The sequence below is a fragment of the Glossina fuscipes genome, unplaced genomic scaffold, assembly GCF_014805625.2.
Source record: "Glossina fuscipes isolate IAEA_lab_2018 unplaced genomic scaffold, Yale_Gfus_2 28, whole genome shotgun sequence".
Taxonomy (NCBI): Eukaryota; Metazoa; Arthropoda; class Insecta; order Diptera; family Glossinidae; genus Glossina; species Glossina fuscipes.
Genome location: NW_023998423.1, coordinates 11402480 through 11425017, shown reverse-complemented (window position 1 = coordinate 11425017; position 22538 = coordinate 11402480). Strand labels below are relative to the sequence as shown.

The window sequence follows — 22538 nt, the reverse complement described above, 5'->3', positions numbered from 1 at the left end:
CCTACGCAAGCGGCTCGGAAACAATCGTTGAAACGTGCGAATAACGGCCAAAGGGTAAGTCAAAACCGAGAGCACCGAGCCAAAGTTGCTCAAAAATCAAGCTGATATTAATAATAATAGCTTTCTTCGGTTATCGCAGTGTTACGCACTATGAATTCCTTCTGCCGGGCCAACCTATTAACACGGAATATTATATATGTTTGGGAATTTTTTGAAAGCAGCGAAATATGTTTCGAAAAATAAACAAATTTAAAAGAGAAAAAATCAAATTGGCCTTGCTTTCTGAACGAAGTAAAGTGCTAAATGCAGAAACTTTTTTTTTATCAGCTTTGAACGAACTTTGATTGCTCACCATCCATGACAATTATGTGATACCCCCTTAGTGTTGCAATAATTTCGGGGCATAGTGGTAAGTCGACCAAAATCTTCCTTTAGAGTTAGAGGGGCCAGTTTATGACTTTTGATACCGAGTAAACTCAACTGTAGTTTTTGCATTAAGGTTTATAATTAAGGATTGTCAAGTCCATGTGCGTCGAGTTATTATTTGATGGCAGTCGATAAAGTAAGCATTTTTGTTAGTATCGAATGAAAAATTTCTCGATTATAGAATAGTTGCTGTCTAGAAACAGGAAAAATATTGAAAGGAAAAATGCTCATATTTGATGTAATTGACAGACGACTTCAAATTTAATTAATAACGGAAATTGCAAAATGTTTGAAGAAGCATTTAATTACTTTTGATGCTTTTATCTGGCATGGTGCCATAAAATAAAAGGTTATTATTGACAAGAATTTAGCAAAAAAGTTTTTTAGGAGCTTTTAGTTTTAAGAAGAAAAAGCTCGAAGTTTTAAGTAAACAGTAATGTATTCATCTTAATTTATTAAACTTAACGTTATTGGATTTTTAATTTTTTCTGCATACAGAGACACCACGTCTCCGCTCCAAAGAATAACTTGAATCACCTCCACACTAGCGTTGTAAACATTGTATGCCTTCAGATTTTTGTATTACCAGATATATGTGCGTATATTAACTACATATTAACCAACAACCAACAACCAACAACTTCAACAACAAGCTAAACTGTTAAACGTCCTTACCTTGCCTATTGTTTACATTTATTTTCGATTGTTGTTTTGCTTAGTTCGCTGCTTATCTTCTTCCTCCTCTTTTTAGTTATTTAAATTCACACACTAGCGATAACACAAATTTTCCGTTATTTTTGTCTTAATTGAAGCACATTTCTCCATTCGACAGCCAGACGATACTATCAAGAAAGACTATCGAATTCATTACGCATTCGGTATCGAGAACCCTTTAAGCCCATGATGAAATTAAATTCTTAATTTCAAAATATTTAAACAATTCTTCTGCTTTATTTAATCGTCACTGAAGTCCACCTCTATATTCCTTTTTTTTTTTTAACTCATTTTCTTCATTCTCTCATTTGATTTTTTTAAAGCCCCATATATTTTTGCTAACATTTTCCTGTATAATAATATGATAGCCCAGCTTCCCATTGTATTTACCATCTGGGACTGTTTAACCCGAAAATAGGAATAACGCATTATTGGCTGTTGAGACAATAAAGCTTAGCGTTTGGAGGAGACCTGGCAATGAGAAATAATGCTTCAGTTTCTCAAAAATTTATACATTGAATGTCTCCCTCAGGCCTTAAAATGTAGGCGAAGCTTTTGTTGTATCAACCATTAACCATTGTATTAGCTACTTTAGTTTACTTAGACTCGAATTCTTCCCTAAAAATTGATTTTGATTGATGTTTCGACAATTTTAATCCTTATTGCACAGGCTAAAGATTTCCGATTTCTATAGTGGGCCAAAACCTCAGCATGGAAGTGGCAAGTGGTGGAATAATGCGTCGTTTCAAACCACTTTCGATAGTGTTTCTGGTCCTTGAGCAAAAAGAACCAAATCAATGCAGCAAATTTATATTAAAATATCTCAGAAACAGAAATATTTCAAAAAGAAGACAGACGGACAGACAGACCAGTTTCGAAAATGATTCTGAGTCGATCGGTATAATATAAAAAGTGAATTTAGTTCAAAAAATTTCTGGTATTCTGGGCATACCTCTACCTAAACTTGTACCATAAGTGATGCAGAGTTGATATATATTCTGCATAAACTTTCAATTCACAACTCGTAAAGAAAATGTCAAATGTAACACTGCTGTTACTGTATTGCTGTACTCTTCCTCAACGTATCTATGTCCCAGATGTTTCCCATTAAGCGCTATGTGACTGAGAGTCTCATCATGGTATAATAATACATATTTTGTGAAAAAAGTTAATTTTAACTAGCACCAAATATACAGGCACTTATTTTCATAGCGTCAATTGTTAAATGAAAGTAAAAATCAAATGTGATTCAAAGTCACATCATAGGCGGACTAGAGTTAAACATGATCTCAGTTGTATCGAATCTAGAGAAAATACCCATAAAAAATTTACTATTAATTCCCATTTTACTATAAACCAGAAAAATTTGTTCTACTTTGGAAAAATTTTAATTACCCAGTCACTACCTGTGGAAAATATGCAAACCCCATTAATTTTTAATATAATAATTAATTACATATCAATAAGTTGATCGGCAAGATTAGTTATACGACTTATGCTTGAGCTATTGCCAGCAATTTTTGGTTAATGTTTCTTGATTAGTGTTAGAAAAATTTTGAACAATTAATTATCTTTGTTTTCAAAACTTCAGAGGAAGTATTACCGATCTAAAGTTTCCGATGTCGATTTTATTACCCATTTATGAAAATGCATAGACGCGAATAAGCTAAGCAATAAAAACTTTTGAAATCGTTTATCTTAAAAATGTTACAATCTCAACACTAAACTATCGTATCTGGATTACTCGCGCAAAGGGAAACGAAAAACTGTAAAGCCTAACTTTTAAGATGAGACATTAACTTGGGAGAATTTTAAAATTTTTTTTTAAATTATTAATGCAGCTTCCAGTTGAATTCTCTGTTTTTCTGTTTACAAACAGAAATCTTGTCGTTCTCTCTCACAATCCTTCTCTCTCTCTCTCTCTCTCTGTGATATTCATTTAAATAAATATATTATAAATGCTATTAAATCATTGAGCAAAGTTGAAAGAAATCGAATGAAAACGAGATTTTCAAATCCAATGATTTCAGTTTAAGCTTAACATTTAAAACGTTTGGTCACAGAAAACGAGAAAATCAACAAAGCTATGTCGCCAAGTAATCAAACCAATAGAACGAATGAAATATTTTTAATATAAATATATCAAATTATAGGCGTTTCAATGACGCAATAAGATTATTTAAAATAACTTTATTGCAAATATATTTTTAACAACAATTATAAAATTGAAAATTTTATATAGAAATTTGTGAATTGCTTAAAACAAAAAAACTTAAAAACAAATCCATTGAAAAGACGATACATTTATGAACAGAATGTGTGTAAAAGTATTCTTTAATATGATGCTGCTAACGGCTTTTCTAACACGCGTGAGAACCACTGAAATACCGGACGATGGCAAATGTAAGTTTCAAAGATAAATTTAAACAGAACTTGAATTTTTTTTTAATTCTTATGATTTGATCACGCGAGGAATGAAGGAATGAAAACCTTTCCAATCAATTATCATTTTTTTCCCATAAGTGCCTACAACAGTTCAAAAGGCACAGGCCCACCTAAACTCTTACGAAAAGTGGAATGGCATAGTGGGGGGAGGGGGGGGGGGGGGGGTGTGTACGTGTCATGCACGTCGATTCATACACGTTCTGCCAAGGGACACTCGAAACATTCTACATATCCTATGTAAATTCGATGCCATCTACTGGTTTTTGGCGAAGACGTGATGCCATCACAGGCAGTATGATGCTCCGGCGGAATTCATAAGAATCCTAACGATCAAGAGCGAAAGTCTTGGCAGGCATACGAAAAAATTTTCAGGTAACGACACAGTTTGCCCACACAACTCCAATACTAGAATATGTATTCCATGTCGATGAAGTTAGGATTAATTTGCGGCTGATGGAGAAACGCGGCGACTGTAAAAAACAGTCAGTGTCTAACTAAGCTAAAATTTGTTATCAACATATAGTCGAGTCACTGACAAAAAAGTTGTCTATTGATTGGCAAAATTGCCTTCAAGGAAGATTTTGAATATTTTATGGATTTTATGATTGAGTTCATAATGAAACAAAATTCTTGAAAAAATTATCGCTTAAGATTTTAAGAGCATGCCATACATCTAACCTCCCGTCGTTTCTCAAAGTTAAATGTTGCAGTAATTCGCGTCACTGTCATTTTTATTAATGTAGGGCGTATCCACGAGTCTTCTTAAAGTGAGTTGAACTTTTTAGCTGCTTTTTAATTTTTATTTGAATTAACAAGGATTTATTTAAGCTAATATTAATCATAAAACTAACTAATCATAAATAATACTTATGTCATAAAAATTAATATCTTTTAATTACCATTTTTTATATTTTTTTATCGCAACCATGGCTTTATAAATGATGCTAAAAAGAAGAGGCAGATTATATATGAGTTGAAACAAACCGAAGGGCACCCAGAAATTATTCAAGGCAAATTTTTACATTTACATTTACATTTATATTATATCGTGCAGCACTTACGGTTTGCTAATAGGAATGTCCAGATGTACGCTACACACAGGAGAACTTGAGATAGACCCACATATAAATATACCGAGTAAATCGATCTAAGTAGACGGGCAGTCCATCTGCCCGCCTTCTATTTTTGTGTTCAATGTACAAGCGACAATTTTTGGAGATATTTTGATGAAATTTGGTACAGCAACGTGTTTTGATCGGATTGAAAATTGTTCGGATCTACGTCGTCGTATACAATACTTTATTTTGAAAACTTCTTATATGAATAATTGCAAAGCAAAGTGGTAGACGATATTTAATGTTTGGCTGTGTTCCACTATTGTACTTTTACTTTACTTTTATTTTAGTATGGAATTTGAGGTTAAGGTATCAAAATTTAACTGAATTTGCCTAAAAGATCTATTTAATTTGAATAATATTCAGCTTTTTCAACGCTCCTCTTTTGCTTAGCTTGTGCTATTAGTCCAAGCCTACTTATCTTTGGTTTGTGAAACTATTTACATATTTAAAATATTACTTACAGCAAATTCATTGATCAAATAATGCCCTTTACTGCAAATTAGTATAAAATAGGGACAAAGGTTGACTTTCGGTACGCGAACAACATGTGAATGGTGGCGAATGGATTAATAATCCGTCGAGAGTATTCAGGTCATATAGACACTTATGCCATCTAGTGACCGTTATAATGCATTTTTACACTACGCTCGATCATAGGAAATAATTCTTTAATAATTAATTCAAAAAATTTTTAATTCCAATATTTATGAAAATAATTACAAACAATTATCTCGTGTAAATGAATTGGCTAAGAAATTATATATAATTATGATTTCTTCAAGATATTCACTTGAAAACTTTAATCGACACATTGCACTTGCTGCGTATTCTCTACCTGAATTAATGAACATCTTGAATTCATTATAATTATTATACATTTAACAGTACAAGTTACATATACAAAATGTCCGAAAAAAATGCATACATATATTGTGTGTTTATAAAGACAGTAAATATTTAGATAAATTACAGGTTAAAACTACAGACGTCTCTAGGTGTTTAACGTGGATACCTGCCGTGGAGGCTTAACTCGACGGTGCCCGATGGCACATGAGCTATGGAAATGCACACTCGTCGCCCCGAGGTGTTACAGTGGTGATATGTATATGGGCGTATCTTAACTGCGAATCTTTTCTTGAGGAATTTCGCTTTTAATGCTCCCCTTTCCCCCATCCATAAAAAGTTCTGGTCTGGGACACTTTGTTGTTCGTAAAAAGTACCCGGAATTATTGAAGTATAGTTATTTAACTTATACATAAAACTTATTTACTCGCCGTAAAAGAAGACGCAATCACATGCGATAAAATACCACAAATGCGATAACATTATGAATGGACTTAAAAAATTTGCATACTTCATGGACTTCATTTTAAAAATAATTTTTTGTTATTGTTTTTCACATATATATGTAATTTTGCCAATAATTTGTGTACTTCGGTCAAGTTTCCGTTTCTTTTACGTGCTTAACTATTCGCGCACCTTACGTAGCCATTTAACGTAAGTCTTGTATGCCTTGCTCACTAGCAGAAAACAACGTCAGTAATCTCCTAAGCACGCACAGATTTCTCAAATAATAAATTCCGAGTACCATTTGCTCGGTATAAATTATTAGTATTAGTCAACATTAAAAACTACATCGGTTTTGCGCCTTTAGTAGACTAAGTTTATAAGTTTGCTTATGACAGTCAGGAATGTTTGTAATTTCTATTTCTATTCAATTTTAAATTGATTTAGTTATCTCAATCTGTTCATCCATCTCCTTATATCTTTCTCGGGATAATTGATGTAGTAAATTGATAGATATATCCTTGGTCCGATTGCTTATTTTAAAAAAGTAATAAAATATTTGTTCGAATATTACACTTTCATTGATTATCAGCCTGAATATAAGGTTATCTTAAAATATTTTATAATAGTTTACAAAATATTCTGTCAGTGCGACAGTCATACATAGCAAAGTAAATCAAGGCAATTCTCATATCGGATTTTCATAATTCGATCAATGTCTCCTGAAGATTTTCAGTTATAGTTTTTATCTAGTTTGGACATGTTTATTTACAGAATATAAACAATAGAATTTTAAACTAACGTCTGCTGTGAATTGTAGATGACAGTTCTTTGCCTCGAACATGATTGATAAGCGGATCGTACTCATTTTCAGCATATATGTCAAGTTTTTTTATCTAAATTTTTCTAATTTTGAGCATTCTAACAATAGATGATGGATGTAAGACAAAAGGGGCGGACAGACACGTTTAAACTGATTCGGTCTCGGCTATGTATATCGGAATCTCAAGGGAAATTGAAAGACTATTCTATGTGAATATATGAAAACCAGAGCGTAATTGCTTTGTGCACTCAACTTACAGAAATGACGATAATTAACACTCTTTAAGCGAATATTTACACTAACTCTCATATATAAACTAACGTTGTCTCTAGCGCGTTGTCTCAAACAGTGTTACAAATTGAGTAAAGTCCCTTTTCTGCTTAGAAAAGTAAGCGCAAAAGGGAAACGAATTAAACAAAATTCCCTCCTCAAATTAGCTTAAAATTAATTAACTGTCATTTCTGATTAATACTAAGCGATAACAACAACAAAAGAAGGAAAAAAAAAAAGCCAAACCAGTATTCATTCAAAACACTTACAAATCGTATGCGTAAAATTTTTCAATTCTCAAAACTTAATTTACATCAAATTATTATTATAATATTTTAATATATTTGTGATTCTCGTTTTTTATTCTTGTTATACAATACCTAAGATAAAACATACTTACAGTTACTTATATATATATATACAATTGCAATTAAAATCATTCATGTGAATTAGGTACCGTATATTAACGCGTTTGGTTATTCCTACGAGACAGTGAAGCAATGAATCACTTTCAATAATTCAATCGAATTCATTTAAAAAAACATCAATACCCTCGTATATTATACTTTGGTGTATAAAAATCCCATACTCCACTACATGTACTATATCTTTGAAATCAAGGCCAAGTTTGGGTTAATGAAATGATAAAATAACATATAAATATCACTTGGTGTAGCTAATTGCATAAGCACAAGCATTTATTATACGGGTTTGCTGACGCAAATAAAAGAAGTAACGAGACTTGAAGGTCTTGGATATCACTTAAACGAAGCGGCAAATTATATAACAGAAAAGTTGATCGATATTTGTTACAGCTTTTAAGTGCTTTAAAAGAAAGTGTTATCCTCCAGGTATTTCCAGTTTTTGCTTTAGCAAAAGAAATGCGTTCGAAAAGGGTTTTACTTACTTGCATACAGTTCTATGGGGCTAAAGCAAAAAAAATTTTCCGACAATAAAGATAAGGGCGTAAGATTCAACGAACGTATAGACAACGGCTGATAGAAAGCCACGAAGCTTTAATTTAATAAAATTAATTTCAACTTTATGCCGGTGAAAAATATCGATGATGATGATAAGGATCACGGCACCCGTCGACACTTTTCAAAAAAAAACAAAACTCATTTTCATTTGGTTAATAGATGCTCTAGCCCTTCTAGAATGCACGGAAACAATGTAGCATCGAAAAGAAATTGTTTTCCTTGGAATGTCGTGCTTTCTCTGAAAATCTCCAAAAACCACGACTTATATCAAATGTATCCGCGCTGTGAAGTTATAGCCCAATGTCTCATCTTTTGAATTCTAATTTTTCCAAACGAATGCCTTTGAAAAATATTTGCGTTCATTGAAAAGCATTCCAAAACAGACTCGGCGAGCCAGCCAATGAATGAATGCTACGCTTCGAGTGATATGAGAGGAGTCAGTGCATCAGGCAAGAGATGAAGAGAATGTGACAAACATTTTGGTCTTGCTTGTGAATTTTCCAATTTAATTTGAGAAGTTTTTGCATGTATTATGACCATTTTTCGCTTGAAAAAGTTGCTTATTGAGAAAAATTGGTAGACTATATATTGATCCATCATTTTCTACAACATTTTACAATATTTTTGGCGACATGGCGATATCATGCCGAAAGAACTTATATTGGTTTTGCAGCTATCCACCCATCGACCCGCGTGCCAGCCATGTCATGCTGCACCGATCTAAACAACCGGCAATCAGGAGGCGGCTTGTCTGGTGAGCACACGGGATGTGGCAGAACTTCCCGTTCGAGTCGCAACAGACTACTGTTACAGCAAGTGGCCAAAAAAAGGCTTTTTCATTAAATTCGTGTCGCCACTTTTGTATACGTTGGTATTTCTAATTTTTTCATCATTTTTATCTGTAGAAGTCCCTGATCAAAATTTTTGCAAACACCTAATAATATAAAATATTTATTGCAGTAAAACTCTTCAAAGCGCGTCGCACCGTAACTCCATCCGATTTATTTAAAACTTTTGCATCTTGTCTGCCACCAAACTCTTTAAGACAAAGACTAGAGATATATTTGTTTTTTTAATATCTAAATATATGCTTAATAACCTCTTCGAATATCCTTATTGTAATACTTTCTTTCCGCTCTAAAAAAATTATCAAAAATAGGCTTATTTTTTAACTGTTATACTTGTGTGACTCCTTAAGTTTAAGAAGAACATTTTTAATTTGGGCGCGTCAATTCGACAATCGGAGGTAACCCTGGAAAGTTTTATGTAAATGTCTGATCTAAATTGTAATTTTTTAGCTTCTGTACAATATGATCACGGACTGGTCGCCACAAATTTTTAAACCTGGCCTATTACCTCTCTCTAAGAATATATTTTCAAGTTTTAGCCCTCCTTATGGATTTCTTCAATCATTAGCATTACAATGGCAGACAGAAGAGTTGACGATACGATGAACGGAGAAATGTAATAGATAAGCCGTTCTTAGTGCATAATGCCATCCAATCTAAATGAAATGCGATGCAACGCTATTTAAAAAGGAATTAATGACATTTTTTAAGTAATTGTTATCGGAACTATACTTTCTAAATTTAGATATGCAATGTCGTTAAGATTACGAAGTGTTGTATCCAGAGAAATGGTTGCATCTATAGACAAACCGACGGGCAGATATGGTTAAATTGATTCTTTATTGGAAACTTTATTAAGTTTTCAGGTATATTTCACCGATTCATAAGTATGGTGAAAGGAGGTGGAATTTGTAATTTTGTCCAAACGTTTGCGTGCATACCAAATTCGCCATATTCTGGCAATTGCCGACAATCGGACAGGGCGTTTAATACTAATAAGTGGCGACAATGAAGAGTTGAACATAATCCCCGACCTGAAACTGGCCAGCTTATTTGCTTAATTGTACCTAAAGTCTTTTCCACATTAAGTACACAAACGAAGTGACGGTATGATATAACATCTGTATTAAAAAGATCTTTTTGAAGTTTGGAAAGGTGACTGCAAATGAAATAATGCAAGTCCTTTTTTCCCCCAATTTTTTAACTTTGTCCGCCAGAGCTTCAATCGGCCAAAAGCCAAGGGATACTCTACGTAACTTCACCAAGTATATTACATAAATTGAATAAGCAAACTTTAGCTTTAAGCAAACATAAATATTATTTTCAATTATAATTGTACAATATTAGGTCGAGTCAAAAGCCGCTTGCGTTTTTTATCATACATTTATTTTGTTTCCATTGAATAACAAAATTATATTAATTCAACCGCTCATTGTGAGGTATTCAACCTTTTTGCTATACCTCTTCTTGATCAGCATAGATTTTGCCTCCATATTGCCTGTCAAAGTCGGAAGAACGCCCCATCTGTTAAGGTCGTATCTCCACAACGGAATATTACAAATCGATTTCTAACTGCCCGATCGCGAAAACAGAAACTCGTTTATTTCGGTCACTTGTAGTGTGTAAATACGAACAATATGTTTTACCCACCTGCATCGGAAGTTAATTATGACTCGACCTAATAATTATATATATTACGATATTAAATTCATTGCTAATGGAAGTACTTTGGTTAAAGGTCCAAATTCGATCTTCTAAATTCTATTTCTATTATTTAATTAGTGACCCTGCGAAGTATCCCCCTTACAACGGAGTAATAACCAGAAAGAAGCGGAGCGAGAGATGCGCACTAGACGAAGCGTTGCGGGTGATCTGCCAGATCAGTAAAAGCTATGCCTTTGTCGACTGAGCGCTCATTAAAGCTATAACCAATTATGGTCTATCGTCCTTATTTACTCAACTATTGATTTTCTGATAAGTTCATACTGCTGCAACTCATTGCAGCTTTCGACAACTTCAATATAAACGTTAAAAAAAGGGAGAGATGAAAAATTGAAAGATGTTCTACTAGAGTAGAGAAAAGACAAAACTCGCACGACTTTGATTTGAAATTATACACATATTACTATAAAATTATTTATTTATTATACGATTTCTTCCGCATTTACTCATTTTCAGTACGTCTCTGTATAGTGGAGTCACGTGGCATTTATCGTAAAACACCCAAATTTTGCCCAACTTTAGAAGCTACTAGCAATATAGAATGTGTAGTTGGGGTTGATCGCCTGGACTGCGTGCGTCGCATACATAAGGGCACAGCGCATTTTGGAGTTTTAAGTTCTGAAGACTTAGTAGCAGCAAGATGGGCTAGCGTGGAAATTTTAGTAGCAAGTGAGTTGCGATTACATAATGCGCCTTTTGAATATGAAATAGTCGCAGTGGTGGACAATGAAGCCGACATTCATACAGTTCATGATTTGCGTGGCGCCAAACTTTGTCATCCGGGTTACGGCTTAGAAAACCATTGGACCGAAATCCTGGCAAATGTAAGCAGGGCAGAAGCATCTTATGACAGCTTATTAATCGACATTTTATTATTTCTAGTACTTTGAATCTACTCTGATTTCAAAATCCTGCGACTCCGGGATATCGTTAACGGAAGATAAAATTCGCGCATCTGCCAGATACTTTGGTCCTAGCTGCAAGGCAGGCCCTTGGGTTCCAGATCCAAAACAAGATCGCCTACTGAAAGATCGATATCCGTCGCTCTGTCAAATGTGTTATGATTCATACAGATGTGATATAGGTGATAAACATTGGGGTAGACGTGGAGCGCTGTACTGCTTAACTAGCGGCGGTGGCAATGTGGCGTGGGCTCGCTTGGATGATGTAAAAAGTCATTTTGGAGTAAGTTAGGAAAAAATTTGTGATCCAGCAGATATTAGACATGTTTTTAATTGCAGTTAACAGGCCTAACAGCTCAAGCAGAAATATCAGAGTACAGTTATTTGTGTGCCGATGGTCATCTACAACCCATCAATACAACCCGACCTTGTGTTTGGGTAGCTAAGCCTTGGCCAGTGGTAGCAGCCCGTCGTAACCACGCGGCTCAGGTGCAAGCTTTAATAACTGGCTTAAATCATGACGATTCCAAAAGCTGGCAGAACGCACTTTTAAGTCTTTTGGAAACCTATCATATAGACATTGTACCCCTAGATAATGTGATACCCATAGATGATTATTTGGATCAAGCACCCGCCTACCAAAGTGCCTATAGTTTTCCCGAATGCAATCCTCCAAGATCAGTAGTGTTTTGCACGACTTCTATAATACAGCATATTAAATGCTCTTGGCTCCAAGAAGCCTCACAAGTCTATGGAGTACAACCTAACATTCAATGTATTCGATCACCAGCTTTGAGCAACTGTTTGGATGACGTAAAATATAAAACAGCTGACGTCGTTTTGGTGGATCATGAAAACCGTATAAGAGCCCAAAGGGATTTCGATTTAATACCTCTGCTGTATGAATTCTCGCAGGGTATGCACCAACGTTATGTTACAATAGCCATAGTACGCAAAGAAGCGAAATTGGAAAACTTTAGCCAATTAAAAGGCGTAAAAGCATGCTTGCCGTCTTACGAAGGACCCGCTTATCTTTCAGTAACGCATACTATCGCTAATAAAACTGGACAAGTAACTGCTTTACATCATTTCTTTCACCGAAACTCATGCACTTGGCATCCTAAGCAAAAAAACAAATGTCCCGAACACTATAAAGGAGATGAAGGAGCCTTCCGTTGCTTAGCCGAAGGGAATGGCGACGTAGCGTTTTTAAGCTCCTCCGTATATAAACAGTATATGGTGGGGAACTTAACGTCCCCGTGGTTGCATAAAATTGGTCACAAATCATTTAAAGTATTATGCCCCTACGGTGACAACGAAAAACGTTCTAAATTTGAATATTGTTATTTGCATTGGACAACGCGCGGTCATCTTATGACCCATAAAAATACTCTAATTAGACATAACGAAATTTATAACACCTTAAAAGATATGGATGCGCTATTTGGAAAGAAATACAAAACTGAGACGAGACCTTTTACGATGTACGGTATTTTTGATCAAAAGCATAATATCATATTTAGAGATGAAACTGACGGTCTCAAAGGTCTACAAGATCTGAGGAAAGATGAAAACCGAAGAATGATGGAGGAAATCTTTGAACGATATATAAAAGAAGAATATCAACTGCTACAAGAGAACGCTGGCCAGACTAATCGGAAAAGCAAGTATGTCGTAATAGGCGTAATAGGTTTACTGTTAAGGTTAGGAATGCAGTAAATAAACAATTCTTCTATGATCACACATGATATCTAATCTTTATATGTAAAATTATTGTGATATTATAGATTAAGTAAAAGTATTAAAAACATAAGCAGTTGCCGCAGAAAATATTAAGAACCTAAGCTTCACAATGTTTGTAGACTTATAAGATGTACGTATATGTACACATATATGTAAATATGTAAATATAAACCAACAAATAAATATAAGATCAAAAGATATAAAAATAAAAAATACTCCATTTCGTTAATTGTTAATTACACCTGTACTTATTAATATGTACGCAGAATTTTTTTTTGCATTTTCATACATATTCTCAGATAATTGCCGGAAAAAAATAATTGAGCACTTTTCAGCTTTTCACCAAGCAGCTAGATGGAAAAAATCTTAGGCCTTGGAATGAATAGTATTTAAAATTTTGTAAAAGATCAGTTAAGATCTTAAAAGACTAAGAAGTCAATACTCGCGGGTACAAATGTCAGTGCGGTAAAGTTTACTTTGCCGTAGCTATTATGAGTGGTTAGTCGGTAAAGACGGTAGGAATACGGAATCTGTTCTTTGTCAGCAAATTTATTGCCCACCCAATTTATCAACAACAATACCCATAAAATAATAACAACAACAACAGCAGCAACAATGACAAAAATAGTAAAATCAGCAGCGGTAAATTTCTATATACAGCCGTAGGCATATAAATAGCACACACTTCGTTATGAGGGAAGGACTATAACAGCAAATTTATTTTTCTTTGGAGATATGGATTTTATTCTAGCTTTGCGATCGGCCACTACTCATAGAAGAGAACTATCTGCATTCTTGTTAGAGTCGTTTAAAACTTATATCAGTTTTAGTACTCCAAAGAAACAGTCATAAGACTCCAAGACACTCCAATATTACTTTCATTACAGACCAGAGTTGTCTCTGCTATACTGCCCGGAACAACACTATACATGTAAAAAAAATTAACACAATTTTAAAATAAAAAATTCATTCAGTAAAAGTGAGCGCAAAAATATAATCATTTTTTGGACATCAAAATCGCGTCGTTCGTTTCGTTATCTATGATCCTCAATAATTTGTATAAAAATTCCAAACATCTGAGAATAAGCGTCCACATTTGATTACAGTTCTCAATAATTGAACATGTATTTGTATAAAAATTGCCTACATCTGAGAATAAGCGTATAAAAATTGGCCGCCAACTGAAAGTAAGCGTCTACGATTCTCAATAATTTGTATAAAAATTCCAAACATCTGAGAATAAGCGTCCATATTTGTTTACAATTCTCAATACTTGAACATATATTTGTATAAAAATTTGACGTAGCACTTACCGTGTGAACAGGCAGACCCATTCGCCTCCCTATGTCTTTCCCTTCCTTAATTTCTTCGTCTTTCTGGCCGTCAACGTGCCAGAGGAACAGAGAAAGTCCACTGAGTTATTGAAAATTACAAAAAATGATGTAAACATATGTAAGAAACAACCCCTCTTTGCTACCCGTGCTAAAGCGGGTAGCTTTAGTTCTACTTACTACACTAATTGAATGATTTAAGAGTTGTCGGATTAACTAGAGTGTGGAATCTAATAGAAAATTTTCGAACTAATTTCGTATTGCAATATGTCAGGCCGCATCTACTTAGGTTTGATGAACCAACTTTCATAGCTAGTAAAGGATTTCGATTGAGTAATCAAAATTTTTAGCGAAATTAGTGTCAGCATGGCCAGGATAAACCTAACAAACGATAATATAGACTGTAACGTATGACACAATTACTTAATTCTTAATTTTCAGAAGATTTTTGTAGAGAAATCTCAGCAATCAAATCCTTACTTGATTTTCCTTTATCTTCATTAAGCTTGGTCAATTCAGGGTAATCAAAGCATATAAACGTTCAGAGTGGTTTGCTGAAACCTAAATGATATCTATCAATTAATCTCAATTTTGTATTCTTTAAAGTATATCAAAACAACTTTGTTTAATGCCCGCGATTTGCCTATGTCGTATTTAAACTAACTTGCAATATTAACGTTTCATTATGATTCGAAAATTAACTGGCGTTGTTTGCAATGGTACTTGCATGGTATGGTAATCGCAACTTGAATCTGTACCGGGGGCTAGCTGTATAGATGCTTTTTTTCTTTCTTAATTATTTATACATGAATTATCATTTAACTGTTTGTGTGTGTTTTTTTTTGCTCTTTTCTTCACATCTCCTTATATGCTTTAAACTAGTTTTTAATAATAATTAGTATAAGGTTCATTTCTTAGAGTTAATTGAATTCGATTGTTAATTTACTTGAGTTAAGCTATGTGTGTAGGTAAATAAATGAATAATGGATAATTTTTAAACATTAAGATTTTTAGCTAAAAGTAAGATAAATTAAATCGAATAATAAATTTTCATTTAGTCATTAATTATTCATTGCTTTCTTTTCCTTTTTGAAAGAGAGACTGATTTGATTCGAAAGACATAAAATTTATCACTTTCAGTACTTTTTTCTTCTTGCGATAAGTTACACGATTCCTGTTTCATTCATAATGAAATACATCACTGATTTACTTAAAAAAAAAAAAAATTTATTTCACCATAAATAGAAACTCACCTCTCCTCTCCAACAACCATATGTAGCATACCTCGTCAAGCAGCCTTTCAGCTGATAAAATTGGTTTTTTGTTGCATTTTTGTTTATACTCTTTGATAAAAACTTGTTATTGCATGTTAATCATTGTTTTTATTTGTTTTCTTTCATTTATTTGCTTTTTATTGCGGATGTATGTCACAGGTTGCTAAGGGTGAATTTCCTTTACCACAACAAAAGAGTTAATATTAAAATTCCATTGATTAAACACAAGTAAAAGCTCAAGTAGTAAATAAAATTTCTGAACATATATTCTAATAAAAATTTTTGACTTTTAATTATTAAATTCAATAAAAAAATGTCACAAACGCGGAAAACGCCAGCAAACAAAAGCGTAAGCAAAATTTTTCTTATATTTTATTAAGGAAACTTCTACGTACTACGAAAAAAATGAAAAACGAAAATAAGTTTCACCAGGTAGTCTCACTTGTTTAAAAAAAAAAAAAAAAAAACAGAAAATTATATGTAAACAATTTGTAACTCCTTTAGCTAATTAATCGTGTATTATTAGCCAATAAAAATATTCCATTTTATGGCACTTTTTTTTTATTGTTTTTACTTCGGTTTTCCCACACAAACGTTACTTACGCGTTACGCGGTTATTTCAACAATTGTATGGCTGCAATGTTTTTTTCATTCGTCAGCCGCTTTTCGTTTTATCTCTTTCTGTAACTCGACAAAGTTGAGTAAGAATGCAAATGCGAGAGAAAACCATATAGAAAATTCCTATAGTGATCATTACTTTGAGAGCGATGTTAAAAAACCTACAGGTTTTCTTTTTACAACAATGTGTAGAATTTGAAAATTTGGAAGCTCTTATACAATAGAGTAAACATGTTTCGAAGAAAATCATTGATCACATACTAAAGCAAGTAAGAAAACCGAATCTTTTATACCCGTCAAAGTGATCATAACAAAAAATGAAAAGAACTTAATTTACATACTCTATGGGCAAATGGGGTATTGGGCATAATTGATTTTTAATATTTTTAGAATAAGAGTGAAAATTTATATAGTGTATGTGTTATATTTTACGAGTAACAAACAATGCAACGGGATTTTTCCCGTGTTCACAGTTTTTGTCACATAGACGTGTGAGCGCTTTAGCGAACTTCTGTGGAAAACTTTGGTCTTTTTCAAGTTCAAGACGGATAGATGGAAAGATAAATGAACGGACATGCTTAGGTCCATTCCGAATTTGAGATATGGCAAGAACTTATATACTTTACGTGACTTTGATGCTTGTTTCTATTTCTTATAAAGGTATTGAAAAAAAATTAAATGTTGATATACTATATATTGAGTAGGCGTGACCAATTTTTTCCACTTTTGTACAGGTGCAGGTGCGTTGTCGCCCATAAAATACGCGTTCAAAGTTTTATACCGTTCTTTATTATAATTTATGGGTAATGAACAAAGAACTAATTATATTACTTTTGAAAAACAGAGATATTCTCAGTCTATGCGGTGCCATGGGCGTATCGTTCGACATATTTGGCCTATTTTCATTGCCAACCAATATTTCTGCCACATTTACTGTCGAAAAGTTCATTTTCGCCGCCAGGAGTGCTTACCACAGACATCACATATGCGGACAGACCTAAATCTTCCTTCTGGGCATTGCAAACGTTTTCACAAAACGAATACACCCTTCATCCATTGATGATGGGTATAAAAATCATGCATTTATTAATAACTGCATTAAGGGTCAAACAGAGAAATTCTTGTTCACATTAAACGTTTTTACATAACATAGCGAATCTTCTGCGGTTGATTTGTTGAAATGCAGAAGAAGAAGACGCGTACATTTTACTCTGTTAGACAAAGAATAGCTTTGCACTTAATCTTTTAAAAATTTTAGTTCCGCGTTGTTCAAAATTTACCTGAACTCGAACAATGTCTCTTAATATTGTTTAAACAAACGCCGACGCAACGGTCACAAAGCTAATGAACTGAATTTCAAGATCATTAATACTTTTTTTTTATTTATTTATTTAATGTATTTTAATATTTTAGGCACATACTCTGCGTGCAAAAGTTGACTCACGAACAAAAGATTCAACAAGCCACTCAACAAAGGTGTCGAAGCGAACAGCAACGCAACTTTTGAGCACATCGGGTGAAGACAAAAGGAAAATTAATGTAACTAATACCTTACCTAAAACACAAGATGTTAAGATTAAAGCTACAAACACAAAATTACGAGCAAGTACAGACCGTTCGGAAAAACTGGAAACCCAACTAAACACTAGCAAAATATCTACCTCCAACCAAAAACCAAGAATAAATGCTAAAGACAGCAAGGTCAGTAGCGTAACAGTCACAAAACCCTCAGCTGCCATCAGCTCTACTAAGAAAAGAGTTTTGCCAAAGCAGGCGCCAATTTTAAAACCTAACCTAAAACCTAACGCCGTCTTAGATACCTACCACAATGTGACAGTGGCTTCACCCCCACCGAGAAAAAAGGACCTGCCCCTCACATCATCGGCAGACGCCGCAGACAAGCAAAACGACAAGGACTTATTATCGAAAAAATTAAATAGGAAAAATAGTCACACTTTGTCCCCGGGAGAAATTGTTGTTTTAAAAGAGGAATCAGCTAAAAAACAATTGGAAGAACAAATTAATCGAGAAAGTAATTTAGATGGAAAAATGACCACGCCTATTAAAAAAGAACCAATAGCATTTGAAGTTAATTTTCATAAGGAGCAGAAAGCGACAAGAGCAAGGTCGAGATCGCGTTCGAAAACCAGAGAGCGAAATAAAAAGCTAGAAGATGAAACGGAAGACAGCAATAATTATTCAGATGATTTTGAATCTTATGAATCGGACTTTGAAACACCAACAAGTTCCGAAACTGAAAGCGAAGGAAATGAGGCATCTTCGACTGACAGCGATTCGAATAAACTACCAGAAAAAGAAATACAAAAAAACAAAACTTCTAGTGCAGAAGCCAGTGAAGAAGAATCGGAGGTAACACAAAATCCTATAACCGTTATCCAGAGATATAAAGAACGTAAATTGGATTCCGGCAATTACGATATAAATGACTATGCGAGAAAAGCCATACCACGCCCTCCTACTAATTTATCCGCCCATTATGATAGCTTGGATACCATTAGTTTGGCTACGTCAGACCAATTAGATTCTGGCGTTAGTACGTACAGCCTTAACCATCCCAACGATGTTAAAGATAATAGTGAGAGAACAAAAGAAGTATCTTACGGCGGTTATCCGCAGTTCTATAGCAAACCAATTTTTAATGAATGCGGCAAAGAATTCATGTCTAAAATACAATTTGATGCATTGAGTTTTGTTTTATTGGACATGAAGCCAATCTCCTATGAAATGTACATGCAAAGCTTTGGCAAGTTGTATACGGCGCAAATTTCTACTCAAACGCAAGACAATGTTTCAGATGTGGAAGTGCAAACAGATGAACTGTATTTTAGATCTATATGGACCCAGCACCCAGCTTTGTATAATTCACGTATTATGGAAAAGCTGCGTGGGCAGCAGTGTTGCGGGGAGTTTCCAGATATAGAACATGTTAAACCTGAAAACTCTTGTAAGTTGGAAAACAGTTTAAAGACATTGAGAGACATAAGCCAAAAGACTAACACGAGCAAATGTCATCAGAATTTAATTAAGCAAAAGAGCCAAAAGCCTTTGGATTTAGAAAACTTAAATTCGTTCCTTCTCAAGTCGTCGCTGGTTATATCACAAATTTTAAAGACTAAAAGAAAATTGTTTCATGGAACCAATTCCCTGTCGATATCTGAAGGTTTCTATTGCTTGGAATCGAATCTCTTGAGTACATTAACTGTTAATGGTGTATATTCGAATCTCCGTTACAATTTGGTGATAACTGTACACGAAAATTTGCCGGACATCGATGTTTATCATTCGGATTTCATAAATTTGCTAATAGTTTGGTGTGTGAATGAACCAAAAACTCCTATACGTTTACTAAGCACATGGAGTCAAGTATGTCATGTGGAAATTTCTGAAGCAACTCAGGATATCATAGTAACCGCATTACAGGACGGAAGCATAGCCATGTGGGATTTACGTGAAACATATTCCTATTGTTCTAAACTAGATGGTTACTTACAACATTTTGCGACGACGCAATCTATTGTACCTGCTTGGTATGAAAAAGGCGCAAAATCGAAAAACATTTCTATAGATGTAGGACCATGCATAACCGTTAAAAGCTTTCGCTGCCCTAGCTACAGCTCAAGCTTGAACAATACTTTGAATAATTTTCAAAACTCTCAGGTGAGTTATATTTGAACCAAATCACCGCTTTTCGCTCTTTATTAATATCTTTTCTCTCTTCTTCAGTTTGTATCTTTACACGATTCTGGTATTTTGACTATTTGGACATTAGTGGAAACATCTAGCAATTTAACATATCTTAATAATCGGAAGGCAACTGGAAGAGGCAGTCATATAAAGAAATCTATTGATTCACACGAGTACAACTCGCCCTGGGCTCGAGTGAAGCTAATACAAAGTGCTATTATTCAATTGAAGGATTACTTGGAATGCAAAAATGCTCGATTACCTTTTGATTCTTTCAAGCAAACGCAGAACTTATTTCAACAAAATATTTATAGTGATAAGGCTTTGCGTGAAATTGGTGCAAAGAAAGGATTAAAGAAGGTTTTACAAAACGTGACATTTCGGAGCTTAGACGTTGGTTCAGAAACTATATACATTTGTACGAATCATAATTATATCTTGTGTTGTCCCAAGTCTCTGAAATCGGAATCTTTCAGACGCATTCCCTTAAATGAATCGGATTTTTTATTTCCCACTGCCTTAAAAGTATTAACAAATGAACATTTCGTGGCTGTAGGACTATCAAATGGAGCGGTTATAATTTTAAATTGCAGTCATAACAAGAATCCCAGCATTTGTAAGGATGAAAGCTTAGAAAACGGAAAATTCCAGGAACCGGCTAAGAAGCTTTCATCAGAGCATTCTTTTAATAACTCTTCTGCTAGAAGTAAATCTTGTGCCATACAAAATATAATATTAAACGAACGCAGATCCATAGATATGGATTTTTGTCAAAATATTGAGCTACACGACACACAAGGGCCAACTACTGTTGCCTGCCTGGCAACGATAAACAGTAAACAAAAGCCTTACGAACTAATTGTCCAAGATCAGCTAACGATTTTAACCGGTTCAGTTTTGCGCAAAAGTTTAGTGAAATCTTTGGAATTATCTTTCGACGGTTGGCGATTATTTGCCTTATCCGACAATAATTTAAGAGTCTACGATTTTTATTTAGATCAGGAAGTAGCAGTCAGTGAAAGCAATGAGAGCATGGGTACTAATCAAATTAAAGACATAACGACGACAAAATCTGATAGTGAAAGACAACATTTGATAATTCTGAGGAAGAATGGAACAACCGAAGTTCATCAACTTAAGAAATGAATTAATACAATACGGCATTGAAGGGAAAGTGTAGAGAATATAAAATAACTTCTCATCGGGAATGCACAAGAGAAGCGTTCTGCTCGCCGTTATTTAGTCAAAGCGATAAAAGCAAGAAAAGGAAAAACGGTTTATTAAAATGGTTGGAAACCAAAAATCATTTCAAACCAATATAAAGAAGCAGAAGATAATAAGGCAATTTAAAAAAGCTTTCGCATGGAATATATTCTTCATCAATAAAGCATAACAAGGCTGAGAAAAGCACATTTTTCGTTTGGATAAATTAAACAAGGTTACTTTACTTCGACTATGCTTGAACTTTCATATACAAGAGCGAAGTCGACTCTTGATATGTGAATTTTCGTACAAAAACTTCACTTCACTTGCTCAGTGAAATTTCGGACAAAAAAAGGATAATTTTATTATTATGGCCTTTTAGGACTTCAACAGGCGTACTTGCATCTCGAATAAGCCACATTACATCGTATTAAATAATGCTGTAGCTATCTATCTGAAAGGGAATATACTTTTTGCGTCATATACGTCGGGAATCAAAATAGCACAGTTGAAGCAAATCTACTTGTTCTTTTCAGCTCGAAAGAGGGAACTGTCAAAAAATGATGGGTAATAAAAAATTGACACCTTAACGCATTCCTGACAATAGGGAACCATTGGCATCGAAATTAAGGCGAAAATCTATGGCTTTCTTGTTTAGAGATTCAGCTAATTATAGTGCCTTATGGATTAGTCTAACGCAAGAAGAATTCCATCAATAGGAATTGATGAAATTAAACTTACCATAAGAGTATGCATATGAGGCATTACAAGAGGAATTCTTTACATGACCATGCTCGTTCCCATATTACAATACTCACTCACGATACATTAATATAATAAGATATACTCGAATATATTGAACTGATAACAAACAGAAAATAACGAAATCTATATCTTGGTAGATCACCAACGTTTATAATGATTGTTTGAAGTATTTCTCAACAAACACACAAATACCGACATTTTTAATAAAGATCGATACAAATGATGTTATAATTGCTTACAATAAAAAAATTTTCTAACTCTGTTCCACATTTTGTTTTCCTGCTAAATGATAAATGATAATTTCCCGAACATTTCCAATATCCAGAAGGAAGCTTCAGAGTTCCTATAAAATACATACACGTTC

At 34.1% G+C, this 22538-nt stretch overlaps 2 protein-coding genes across 2 annotated transcripts; both read left to right on the top strand.

Annotated features, from left to right (window-relative positions):
- Positions 1-3351: 3351 nt before the first annotated feature.
- On the top strand, positions 3352-13301 carry LOC119636252 (transferrin). Its single transcript, XM_038031552.1, has 4 exons — positions 3352-3543; positions 11090-11457; positions 11516-11818; positions 11875-13301. The coding sequence occupies exons 1-4, from the start codon at positions 3447-3449 to the stop codon at positions 13252-13254; spliced, it is 2148 nt and encodes a 715-aa protein (XP_037887480.1). The 5' UTR covers positions 3352-3446; the 3' UTR covers positions 13255-13301.
- Positions 13302-16147: 2846 nt separating this feature from the next.
- LOC119636251 lies at positions 16148-22260 on the top strand. The gene is made up of 3 exons (XM_038031551.1): positions 16148-16232; positions 17915-20179; positions 20246-22260. Exons 1-3 carry the CDS (start codon positions 16197-16199, stop codon positions 21350-21352), a joined length of 3408 nt encoding a protein of 1135 aa, XP_037887479.1. The 5' UTR covers positions 16148-16196; the 3' UTR covers positions 21353-22260.
- The last annotated feature ends 278 nt before the right edge of the window (positions 22261-22538 follow it).